This window comes from Microcebus murinus, chromosome 14, assembly GCF_040939455.1.
Source record: "Microcebus murinus isolate Inina chromosome 14, M.murinus_Inina_mat1.0, whole genome shotgun sequence".
Lineage (NCBI taxonomy): Eukaryota > Metazoa > Chordata > Mammalia > Primates > Cheirogaleidae > Microcebus > Microcebus murinus.
In genome coordinates, this window is record NC_134117.1 from 15,913,979 (window position 1) to 15,926,291 (window position 12,313).

The 12,313-nt window shown below is 44.2% G+C and overlaps 1 protein-coding gene across 31 annotated transcripts in view; it reads right to left on the reverse strand.

Annotated features, from left to right (window-relative positions):
* Nucleotides 1–12,313, reverse strand: part of TCF7L2 (transcription factor 7 like 2) — a 191,354-nt gene that overhangs the window by 111,170 nt on the left and 67,871 nt on the right. For all 31 annotated transcript variants that reach the window (XM_012772162.2, XM_012771989.2, XM_012771996.2 and 28 more), the window contains one exon: nucleotides 5,071–5,172. In XM_012772162.2, coding sequence (XP_012627616.1) covers nucleotides 5,071–5,172 — 102 coding nt within the window. The remainder of the gene's footprint in view (nucleotides 1–5,070; nucleotides 5,173–12,313) is intronic.

The window sequence follows — 12,313 nt, forward strand, 5'->3', positions numbered from 1 at the left end:
AGCAGCGCCTGGCACGCAGGAAGCTTTACAGTCTTCTTTGCTATTATTATTGTCGTTCATCGCTGACTCCACTCTCTGTGTCTGGAGTGCTTTTTCCCACATGAGATATCTGCAAGTCAATGACTGAACCAATAATCCAATCAGTGGTGAACAGGATCTCTCCAAAAAGACAACTCTTCCACCCCAAACCTGTCCCTCTTCTGATACGCCCCATTTGGTGAACTACTGTCTCCATCTACCTACCTCTGACTCTCCCGTGTCCTTCAAGGCCGACATTGACTCCACCAGCACATTCTGCTGATGTGCCCTCCCAATCTGTCCACTTTCGCCATCCCCACGGCCAGCAGCCTAACACAAGCCCTCGTGGTAACAGCCGGACCCCTGGACAATCCGCAGTGGTCAGGACTACTTGCCAGACTCACCACACCCCACACCCCAGGCCATGCTCCTGCGCCCTTGCCCTGCCCCTAGCCATCCTGCTGACCTTCTGCCTCTCTCCCAGCCCAACTCTCTCTCCTTTAGACTCTTCATACATGTTGTTCTTCCTTCTGCCTCTTCCCCACCCACCCCTTCTCCCATGCCTTCACCTGGCCAAGTCCATTCAATCCTGCAAACCTCATTTTTAATGTCATTTCCTCCTGGAGCCTACGATCCCCACCAACTTCTCGGTGGCAATCAGGTCTCCCTGGCCACACCCTCATGGGCCCTGTATTGCTGATGGCACCTGGCACGGGGTGTCCCACACAGGCAGGGCTATTGCTGGTCCTCAGCATGGAGCAGCCTCCTAGCACAGACCACGTCCCAGCCAACACTGGTGGGGCAGGGAACATACAACCCAGGTCAAACACCCCATCAAAACATCACATGTATTTAATAACACACAGCATGCTCACAAGCTACCTTTTGGTTTTGTTTTTTTTTTTATTAACTATGAGCAGTTTCCCCAAATTCTTCAGAAACAAAAGCAAAGGTTCCTCATGCCCTCTGAGCTTGCTTGAAAATACTTGGCGCAGACAGCAGAGAACCTCTCTGAAGTTCTACCATCGTGTATTATTCCACAAGAGTTTTCACTCTCTTCTAGCATTTAAGCAACAACAACAAGAAAAGTACACCAGCACAGTCTGGCAGGCTTTGTTCCTCGGCATTCAGTCTGCTTTCTTATCCCACACAACAAAATACACAAGACCAAGAAGCACTAGAAATCCACCCCAAGGTAAAATTCCACATCGACTTCAAAAGGAAACCCCCAAGATAAAATTGTAGGAACTTTTGAAGCCTTTTGCCGTTTTGCAAGATACATACTATACCAAAATACCACCATTTTGGGTACAGAATCTTTTTTTTGCTGGGTACAAAGGAAGCTAAATGAAAGTCTTTGTACAGCAAAGACACCGGGGGTGCTATCCAGGGAGCGGCTAACACCCCCCAGCTCACCGGCCAAGACTGACTCAAGCACCACCACTCAGCACAACTCAGACGCTTGGCACTCATTTTGTAAGAGGAAAAAAGGAGCAAAGAATTAAAAATATAAATTTCAAAACTCCACTGAGAAAGAAAAAGAGCTCATTGTGTGAATTAAAAAATGAGATTGGGAAGGCTGGGAGCAAGGGGGTGGGGGGAGGGAATCTTGGAACTCGTGGCTACTATCTCTGAGTTGTTCAGAAGCCACTGAATTTGTAGGGGGGGTTGGGGAGAAAATAAGAGAGAAGGCAGGCAGAGAGAGAGGCTGAGTCCTTGTCTAAATTCCCATTACTTGGCCAGTCGCTCAAAACATCATCCCTGAGGAATGATTCCCTCTCTCCTCTGAACACAGATTAGGAGCTACTTGTTTATAACAAACAAGATGTTGTACCAGCTGCAGGAACTAAAATTTACGGAGTTTATTTCCTAATTAAAATCTTATTTGATAACTTGAATTCCACTTGTTAAACATATTTAAGTCTACACATCCATTTTTTCTTAACATGGTAACCCACATACCACATGAAAAAAAAAATCCAATCAGATTAAAACAATTCAACAAAATGCTTTAAATTCCTAAATGAAGATTCTGCCTCAAATGGGTATTGTAGAAAGTTATTTTTTTTAAGCAATCTGTGATAGTGTTGTCCCTAATGATTACTAATAAACATGGAATACTTCTTTATTTTCAAAGTGAAACATTAAAAATAATTATGAAACAGCTTGGCCCTAAAGTTACAATAAATCCAAATTTCAGAGAAATTAGGAAGCAATCCTTAGACAATTATTTTGAAACATGTCTGATGAAACACTGATGTGACAACATTTTACTTAAAAGAATGAAAAACAAAGTGTGAGAAAGAGCCCCAACTGTCTGGAGAAAAGTTATAGTATCCTTCATTACAGAATCTAAACACAAACCAGACCCTCTGGCCAATGACAAACTGTACGAAGACCCGAATATGTATCAGCCAGGACTCAGAACGCTCCATTTATAAACACAGACAAAACTGTGCCTGCCAAGGTAGGGTCGGTTTGGGTTGACACCGCCCTCCGTTCAGTGAAAAGGTGATCATAAATTTGCAGTCCCAAGGTGCATGGATCCTCAATCCTAAACACTACAGATGACCAGACGGATGAAGAGGTCCACAGCCCCTCTTTCTTCAACCCTACTTCCCCATCTCCCTCTACTACCTCCCCCTGCCCAGAACATCCTCCTTCTCACCTGCTGGTGTCAGGTGAAGAACACAGAAATGTACAAAATTACAGGGCTGACTCATATGACCAAAGTCGCCATTCACGACAAGCAGCAAGCAATTCACAAATGTGGCTTCCTTTGGTCCAAGCGCATGACTTTTCTCTTCTTCCAGCTCCCAGAACCCACCTTCCTCCACCAGTCCATAACCTCTGGGCAGTGGCCATTCCCAGGTCCCCAAGCGCACAGCAGAAAGCACAAAAAGATCATATTACAGTTGCCAGCTGTGGCTCCACTGGACAAAGGTCTTCGTCTAAAAGGTGCTGTGTGTGCTCCGAAGTGGTTGCTATGGTAAACACGCCTGCTATTACACAGCAGAGGAAAAAGGAACCTAAGTCCCCTCGCCTCGCCAAAATCCACACAGGCTCTGGAAAAAATGTTTTGCCACCCTCCTCCAGATCGTTAATTTCTACACAAGAAAATGAGGTACTTAGGGCCCACACTGTGGCAAGTGTTCTTGTGGGCCATGGGGGTGGGCGGGTCGCTGCCTCTCGTCCACGTGGACATGCCTTCACCCTTGCGTGGGAGCAACCCTCGCTGGCACGGCGCCCGGACCCGACGCCACAAGCCCCAGGGGCTGCGTCCACCCGGAACCCCTCCTGGGAGGCACATCTTCTCTCCGCACTCGAAGAGAGAAAACGATTCAAAGAGATCGGAACATCCTTTCGCTGTAGCTTAAAAAAAAAAGTGGGAAATTCCCATCAGGCATTTCCAGAAGCAGAGAAATCAAATGCAAAGCCTGGACCCACACTGGGAAACTCAGGGAGGCAGGAAAGTGAAATGGACAGCTTCCTCGATTTACCCTCTAGGTCTCTAGAACTGTCACACTTTTAAAAAAACGCTTGTATGTTGTTAAGACTTTTTTTTTTTTTTTAACGTGCCATTCACTTTAGGAGAAACCTCCCTCAAAACCCCAAGCCAGCAAGCTCTTTACGCCTAGGCCACTGTCCCCAATGATGACCCGATTTATAGTAAGCAAAACAGAACCACCCAGGAGGGAATACACCACAAGGCCCGGGATGGGGAGCAGAGGACTGGATCCAGGCCTCACTCTGGCCACTACGCAGCGTGTGACACTGGGCAATTCACTTAAGGCATCTCTGGGCCTCAGTTTCCTTTTCTGAGAGCAGACTGGGCCGAGGTGACCTAAGGTCACTTCCGGCCCTGAAATCGTGACAATATAGGAGCATACATAATAATGAGCATCCATTTTACCGCAGGGTTAGAAAAAGGAGGAAGCTTCTAGCAAATGTCGGCCTTCTCTCTACGTGCTTAATTTATACCATGAGAAGACATTTTCACGAATGACTCAAAATGTGGCTTTACAGAAATAAATGATTTTGTGATATATACACACACATACAACAGAGGCACAACTCATTAAATAATATATACTCAACTACAGTAAGCTACAAAATAAGGAGGCAGTTGGCCCAAAATGACACGATGCATCTTAAGATTTTTCTACCTAAGAAAATTATTTTGCAATTTTTAGAAATTACAATGTAGAAGCAAAATATATTCATTGCTAACATTTTGTAATACTTAAATAAAAAATAATTGATTGTTTCATGCTTTACATAATTCTACTTGTTACAGATTCATTATAAAAATGTCTTTCATTAATTATTTCAAAAGTTTGAAGTCCAGCTCATGATATAAATATATAGAAGGGAATATCTAATCAGGCTGAGCTATCTTCTCAAGAGGTTAATTTATAAACTCTACTTTCAGAGCCTACAAAACCCTAAGAATGTACATTAATAATATACGTAGACACATACTTTATGTTGTAGTCTCTTAGTACTAAAAACATTGTTTTCTTTATCAAACCCATATGCTTTCAAAGCCATAGATAGCTATAGAGATTAAATTTAATTTTAGCCTTTCCATGTTCATTACTATTCTGGTTTTATAATCAGCCAGCCCAGGTGAAATTTTTCTAACGTTATTTTATGTGTTACTTTGCAAAGAGATTAGAAATTCCCAAATCCAGAACTCCTCTTCCGAGTTTTCTAATTTCCTCCTATCTTCACCTTCCCTAATTGTATTTTTGCAATTGCTTTGATACCACTAGTCTCCCCCAGACGATGGAGATCATGTCCTAGTAACTGCAGCCCACAAGGCTAGACTCAACACAGGGAGGGGTGATTCAGAAAACCTCCAGGTAGGTTACAATCGCTAAGGTCCGATAGCAGAAAGCGAGTACTTTATAGATACAAACCATATCCAAGAGTATTCCCAAAACAAATTTTTTAAGAAAGAAAAACTAACAAATGAGGCCTGTTATCACCAAGAAAATCTTCTTCATCACCCCCAATAAAGGAAGCAAGCGTCCCTGGGGAGGAACTTACGACAATGTGTGCTGGCGACGGCGACCGGGCATCCTTGAGGGCTTGTCTGCTCTGGAGGCTCCCTGCCTGGACATCAAGCAGTGGCCATTTCATCTGGAGATACTGGAGGGAGGAAACAAAAATGGAAATGGAAAATGGTGAATGCAGAAAAGAAATGTCAAACAGCCAGCCCAAGAAATAACTATAACATGGGTCAGAAACTGAAACACACCATAGCATGCAAACAACAGTAACAGCAACAAAAGATAAGGAAAGAAAGAAGCATGCAATACCAGTAGGCTCTTCCTTAGAACTCAAGTTCAATAGGTACATATATAGAACATTAATGTTAGCAACTACTTAAGGTACAATGATTTCATTGATACTCTACTACCTTATTCAGAGGGGGAAAGGAGGTGGGAGTAGAGGACAGAACACAGAACTATTGGAAGGAAGAAAGTAAACACAAATCTCAAGCCAGAAGTATCCTAGGAGACCATCAGTTCCAAACTTGCTCTTTCATGACCTTCATTTTTCAAATGCCATCATCCTTCATTAAAGAAAGCTGAGTACATATGTGCAACTGTCCTTTAGGTAGCAGAACCTACTTGAGTAAGGTGAGCACAGAATTCCTCATCCAACCCAAAAGCTTATACAACAAAAATACTTCCTGGAAGAATTCCAGGGCACAATGCAAGGTATACACTCATCTCAAAAGACCAGAGAAATTCTGAAATATGCACGTGATTACCACAGAGATAAAAAAAAAAAAAAAGAAGAAGTATAAGCCAATTATGTCTGACCCCACCTTTCTCGGAGGTAGGAAACGAACACGGGGCATTAGAGACCTACTTTAGCTTTCAGAGGGATTTGAACAATCAATGAGCCAACTCCCTGTTTTGCAGGTGGGGAACTGGGGTGAGGTGGCTTGCCCAGTCAGGGATGCTTAGCACAATGTACAAGCCACTCCCAGACACTTGACTTTTGTCGGTAACATTACAACAGTTTCACTCAGGAAAACTTCAGACAACCAAAGAAAACTTAGACACAATGCTCACAAGGACATCCATACCAGCCTCTGCATCTCCCAAGGCCAAGTGACTCATGTATCAGGTAAGGCCAAGTGATGAATGTATCAGCTGAAGTTTGGAGGATAAATAAAAGCCATCTTGATCACTGCAGAAACCCCAAGCAAAATAGATGGCTAGTTTAGAATATTAAATCTACAAAACACTTTACTCAACGAACACCAATTACAGCTTGCTTGTGCACAGGCTTCTTGCTAAGCACTAGAGAGATACAAAGGCATCTGCCTTCTGGGGGCTTCTGCAGGCATGAAGGCACCAACCCATGCACAGGTAAGTCGAGAGGATGCAGTGACAATGTGACAGAGACTGCAGGACTCGTGCCCAGGAAGTGCCAAGACAGAAGAGAGAATTTCTAAGAAGATTGCAGAAGGCTGCACAGAGTTAGGTCATATAAGTCAGAAAGATTTCAATAGAAAGAAAAAGGAACACAAAGGGCAGGCCAGAAAGAAGTTTGCACAAATCCCATGAGAGACAGAGGGGCCAAAGCCATCCACAAGCCAGTCCACAGGTCCCCCGAAGACACAACAAATTAAAACCAAACTCGGTTATGCCTGAAGCTGAAGATCCTAGCCCATGAGCTACCTGCCAAAGTGCACATCGATTTTCCACCCTAGATCCACACAAGGTAGGTGCATCTTTTACAACATCAGAGCTTTTTCCCTAGAAGCCTGTTGCGCGCAAGCTGGTTGCTAGCCTGACTCTGTCGGTAGCTCACCGCAAGACCTTGCATCGAACCCCCTTTGCTTCGATGGATTTCCAGTTTTTCATCTGTATGTCGAGGAGTTGTCCGATCTGTGATGGGGGAGGGGTCCTGCCCCAAATGCTGAAGGACTTCCAGGGTGCTAGGCCCGCAGACAGTAAATACCAACAGGCATCCTTACAAGCAAACCACTTCCAAATACCTTCTCTGGGGACGAAATCACCCCAAGGTCTCTCTCAGCCCTGTAACCTGAGCCAGAGGGCTTGGGAAATCCAGTCTGCCCTGTCTCACCCTGACTCCTTCCCATTCTCACTTGCCACATAAATATATGGGCTGCATTGGTCAAAACCACTCAATAGAGTCATTTCCTTGAGGTCAACCAGAATGGACACCCGCCAACGCTCACCTCGCTATCTCACAGAAACCCATGAACAAAAACACCAAGCCCAGTTGACATCGCCCTACACCCCCATGCTATGGGGGTGGGGGGGCGGGAGGGGTGAATTAGTGGATAAGTTTTCATCTTTGGCCATCTGCAAAACTGATTTGATTACGTCCAAATACCAAGCTCCACAGAAGTAGGAAATTTAGGCTTTGTCTAAGGTGACAGACCTGCCCTGAGGACCCCACCCAAGAACCATCATACCCGTGATGCAGTATGCATGTGGAGACTTATAATTCTTACTTTACATAAAAGCTTCATTGTGTGCCACATCCAATCTCCATGGGCTACCTGCACCACATATTTTTATGAGCCTACATTTCAGCGCTCTGAGCCTACAATACACATAATTTTCAATTATGTTAGAGCAGCCCAGGATCACTGCCTATATAACATTACTGGTTGGAGGAAATGAGACTCGGCCCCACTGCCCAGAGAGAGCTAACCGAATCCAGATGGCAGGCGAAGACGGCTCTGTTCCTGCTGACCTGCGGGGACTCCGCAGTGACAGCCCCGAACTCTCCTTCTCAACGCAACCTGATGCCACAGGACGGCTGGGCACCCACAAATCCAAGCCCGTCCCCCTTGAATCTTAACTGGCATTCAGGCTGATGAGGTGCCTTTTGGGGCAGTTAAGTATTATGTCGGGATTTTTTCTCTTTTTTTTCCCTCCACAAAGGCCAGAAGTAATATGGCAGGATTTTTTAAAGGAAGCTATTAACCTCCTCCAAAAGTGATGGGTTTCCCAGGTTCCTTCATCTTCTACAATTGGTCCTTATTAATACGTAAAATAAATAAATAAAAGTAAGAAAAAGGAAATTAGCTCTATTATAGCCTAGAGGAAAATCTTTTCCTTCCTGGAGACATTAAGCAGCAGGAAATTCTATTCTGTTGGGCCCTAAAGGAAGACCTGAAGTGGGAGGGGGTGGCATTTCAGACTTACAAAAGGGTTGGAACGCTGAGCCACGTTTTCCCAACAGTTCAACTTCAGTTTTATGTCCTTTTGGGGAAGAAAAAAGTTCCCACCATCCCGCTATAAAAACAACAGTGGGCTCTAGCTCTCTTCCTCTTAGGCTGTTCAACGTGGAAATTATGAATTGCCTACAAAAACATTAAGCTTTTCAACAAACTGCAATCAAATGGGGCTGTGGGAATTCCTGCATTGAAAACTGTTGGAATGGAGTCTGCTCAACTTTCTTTTCTTTTTTTAAAATAAATAAATAAATAAATAAATAAATAGAATAAGGCCATCTTGGCTTAAGCATTTCATCCTTTGTTGAATAATAATGTTCTGATCATGGCCCATTAGGGTTTTCCTCCCAAACTGTGTTTTATGATATGTCTCAGGGAGCTTAAGTTAAGCTTTAGACCTGTGAGCGAGGTCCTGAAATATGTATACAGCCCCAATGGCCTGAAAGGAACCGAAGCAGTTGAAAAGACGGTTAAACTGCCTGCAAAAAGCAAAAGGTGATAAACATCTCTAATTTCTTCTCTCCCACAAGGTAAATGGGAAGGGTCTTCCAAGTCCGAAGCCTCCTTCATGAAATAGCTTTAGCTGCAAGTAGCACCTTCTGCAGCCCCTGTGCTAGAGCTTGCTCCCAGGAAGGGACCTTCGCCCTGTGACTCTTACCGCCAGTAGCAAGGATAGGGAAGGGGCTGCCCAGAGAACCTGCCACCTTACGGCAGCTACGGAGGCCTTTGTGCAAATTTCTTTTCTAAACAAACAAGAGAACTCCAAGGGGGACAATGAGGATGAGGATGATGACGACGAGAAGGACAAAGTTGCCAGGAAACTCCACATCCTTGATCAAACACCAGCGCCGCTTCCCGGAGCTTCCTTCCAATCACTCCGTTCCACAGACGGACAGGCAAGAGGAGTCTGCCCCTTTATTTGTCCATGGCAGGGTTGGCAAACTTCTTCTGCAAAGTCCAGATAGCAAATAGCTTAGGCTTTGTGGCCCACGCCATCTCTGTCACGACTACTCGAGTCTGCTGTCACGACTCGAAAGCAGTCGCAGGCGACACACGTGCGTCTCATGTGAACGGCTGTGCTCCTTGTTTATGGGTACCAGAATCTGAATTTCATATAATTTTCCTATGTCAGAAAATGTTATTCTTCTCTTGATCTTTTCCAACCATTGAAAAATAGTAGCAGTCATTCTTAGCTCCCTGGCCATACAGAAGAGGTGGCGAGCCAGTGCTGGCCTGTGGGCTGTCCTATGCCATCCCCTGGCTCAGGGGACAAACGTGTAAAGACCATGTCAGACGGGGGCCTTCCCTCGCCCGGCCTTAAAGCCAGACAGCCAAACTCAACCGTGTAGCAAAGCGTGTTCAGCGGCCCAAAAGCAACATTTTGGATTGAATCGTCACTGGCAAACTCAAGTTTTGGGGGAAAAGCTTGGAAAAGAACTCGAGCCCTTTGGCCAAGGCGCCCAGTCACAAGGTCTAACCACGAGACCACAATCTCACCAAAATAACTACCCCTCCTTTCCAAAATGGAAGTTTTAAAAATCCCTGAGCAACTCTGACTGGAAAAGGTTCATGTGTTCAAGAGTTCTCACCCACTTCCCGGGAAGGCACCGGGACGTGTCAGATGTCACCGGATCCCAGGCAGAACTTCCTCAGGTCCTGGGCGAAGAAGCGCTGCGGCTGTTTTGGAATCAAGTCTGTAGGTGCAGGTGCCACTCTCTTCAGAGCTTTCCAACTACACCTTTCACATGTAACAAAGCTGGGATGAAGCCACGTTGTGCCAACCCTGCCTGCCACCAAGAGACAGAAGAAGGACGCAGAGTCCAGGGTGGGAAAAGGGACACCGTGGGGCCTGGACAGACCATTCAATGGACACGAAACTGGTCTCTTCCAGAAAAGGTCCTGTAGAAAGCCTATCATTCAGCTCCATGGATTGTAGGAAAAAAAAAAAAAGATTGAAAAAAAGTAAATAAAAAAACAAAAAGAAATATAATTATTTTAATAGAAAACAAAAGAAAAGAAAGCCTATCAACCGGGGGCAACAAGCTCTCATTTTGTCAAAGGACAAAACAACAACAACAAAAACACAGCCTTTCCACCCAAGCATCTGTGACGAAGGGTGTTTTTTCATAGGAAAGTTCGTTTTATGAGAAACCAAATTAATTGGATACCATCGTCATGATGGATTTTCCCCACTGTTAAGTCTCCCTGATTCACCAGTGCCAGAACATTGTACATGTTGTGTCTCTGATAAAATGGAAGGTCCATGCTCTGCCTATACATTGAAAACTGAGGGTACAGCCAGCCATGGCCCATTGTGGTCAGTTATTGGTCTTCCTTCCCTTCAAGGTGACCACTCCCACCCTGCCCTGCAGCCTGGCCGTGGGCCCATTCATACTGACTCCCTACGAAAGTCCCTCGCAGAAGGGTGCACCGGGATTGTGATCTTCACATCATTAAACTTTATGAAAGAAAAGGCCACCAGAAGCCACTCATCATAAAGAGGAAAATACTCCATATTTTCACTTCATCATAAAGAGAAAAACTTACTAAGTAATAAAATAGGAAGCACAAGTATCCAAGCCAATAGCAGATACCTATTTCTTCAGGAGCTCATACAATGAGGCACATCTAATATACATACATATACATAATCTGTTAAAGAACAAGCTTGATTGTCTCTCTCTGAACCTACTTCATTTTTAAGAAATGGAAGATGAAAATTCAGCCCATTTTCTATAACCAAGTAACTTTACCTGGGCGTCAGGGGCTCCCAATGTACCCAGAATGGTTAAAACATAAGAAGCTATGATTAATTTAGTATCCTGCCCTACCCTCCTCTGAATCATGCAGACACCAAAGTTTTCCAAAAAATTAGTACTGATCAAATATACCTAATACTAAAACTGTGTGGAACTATTTCAGAAGTCCCTTCAGAACCCTAAGGGGCAGCATTACAAAGTCTGCTGGACCAATTTTTCTGCAGATGCAGAAGGTATAGGAGATTAGGCTGCTTTGTCCTAGGTTAAAACGTACTCCAGGAATTGCTTCTTCTGAAAAATCCTGAGAGCCTAAGATAAAGGCTCTAATTAAAGAGGCTATATTTGCCTATAAAGTGTGACTGCATAGAAAAATAATTCAGGAATGTGTAATTTCTGGTTGTTAGGGTTTAACATAAGTATGTACCATAGTTATCCAGGAAAAGAAAAGTAAAGGTCTCAGAAGGCCGAGTAGACTCTGGCCTTGGAGAAGGAATAAAGCCACAGAAAAATTCACTAAGACGTTAGGGTTGACTTTAAAAACAGAAAACAAACAAACAAACAAAAAACAGAACCAGCATAGTAGGAAATCAGAAATTTTTCCCTTACAATCACTACCCCATTTCTCACATGAAAGGAATATGGGGGGAGTAGAGTGGGGCACCGAGGCAAAACAATTTAACAGCCTTATCCTCTGTCTCTATGGGATGGCTATTTAAGGTTTTAAATGAAATCCTTACAGGTAACCTTTTTCACATAAACATTTTTAATCATAATAATCTAAAGGACCTTAATAATAGTATCATTTCCTATTTGGAGAGTATTTTAGTATTCAAAACTACATTCACAATAACCCTAAGAAATAAAAGCAGAAAGGTGGAACTAACATGTCAGCAAGGAAGAAACGAAGGCCCGTACAGCAAGACCCCATTTGCTTGAGGCCACAAGGGTGGCTGGCAGTCAAGAGCACAGGGCCCTAGACCAAAGTGTCTAGAGGAGACTGAGTGTGTTCCTATCTCATCCTGACTTACTTTGCAACTCCCCTTCACCTTTCCTGGTTTTCCTATCAACTGTCAGGCATTCCTGCCTGAACTCCAGTAGAGACCAGTGTCTCAAGGTACACAGCTAAGGGAACATCTCACAGTGTCCTGCAGGTAATAAGCAATCCTTCTCCTACAGCTATCATTCCCCCCCACCCCCAGTCCATGGACAAACGCTGAATTATTTTCCTCTAAGGAGATTTTTCTACCAGAGCTACTGAGGCCACTGGTAGGATGGGAAAACAAAGCAAAACAATCAAATAACT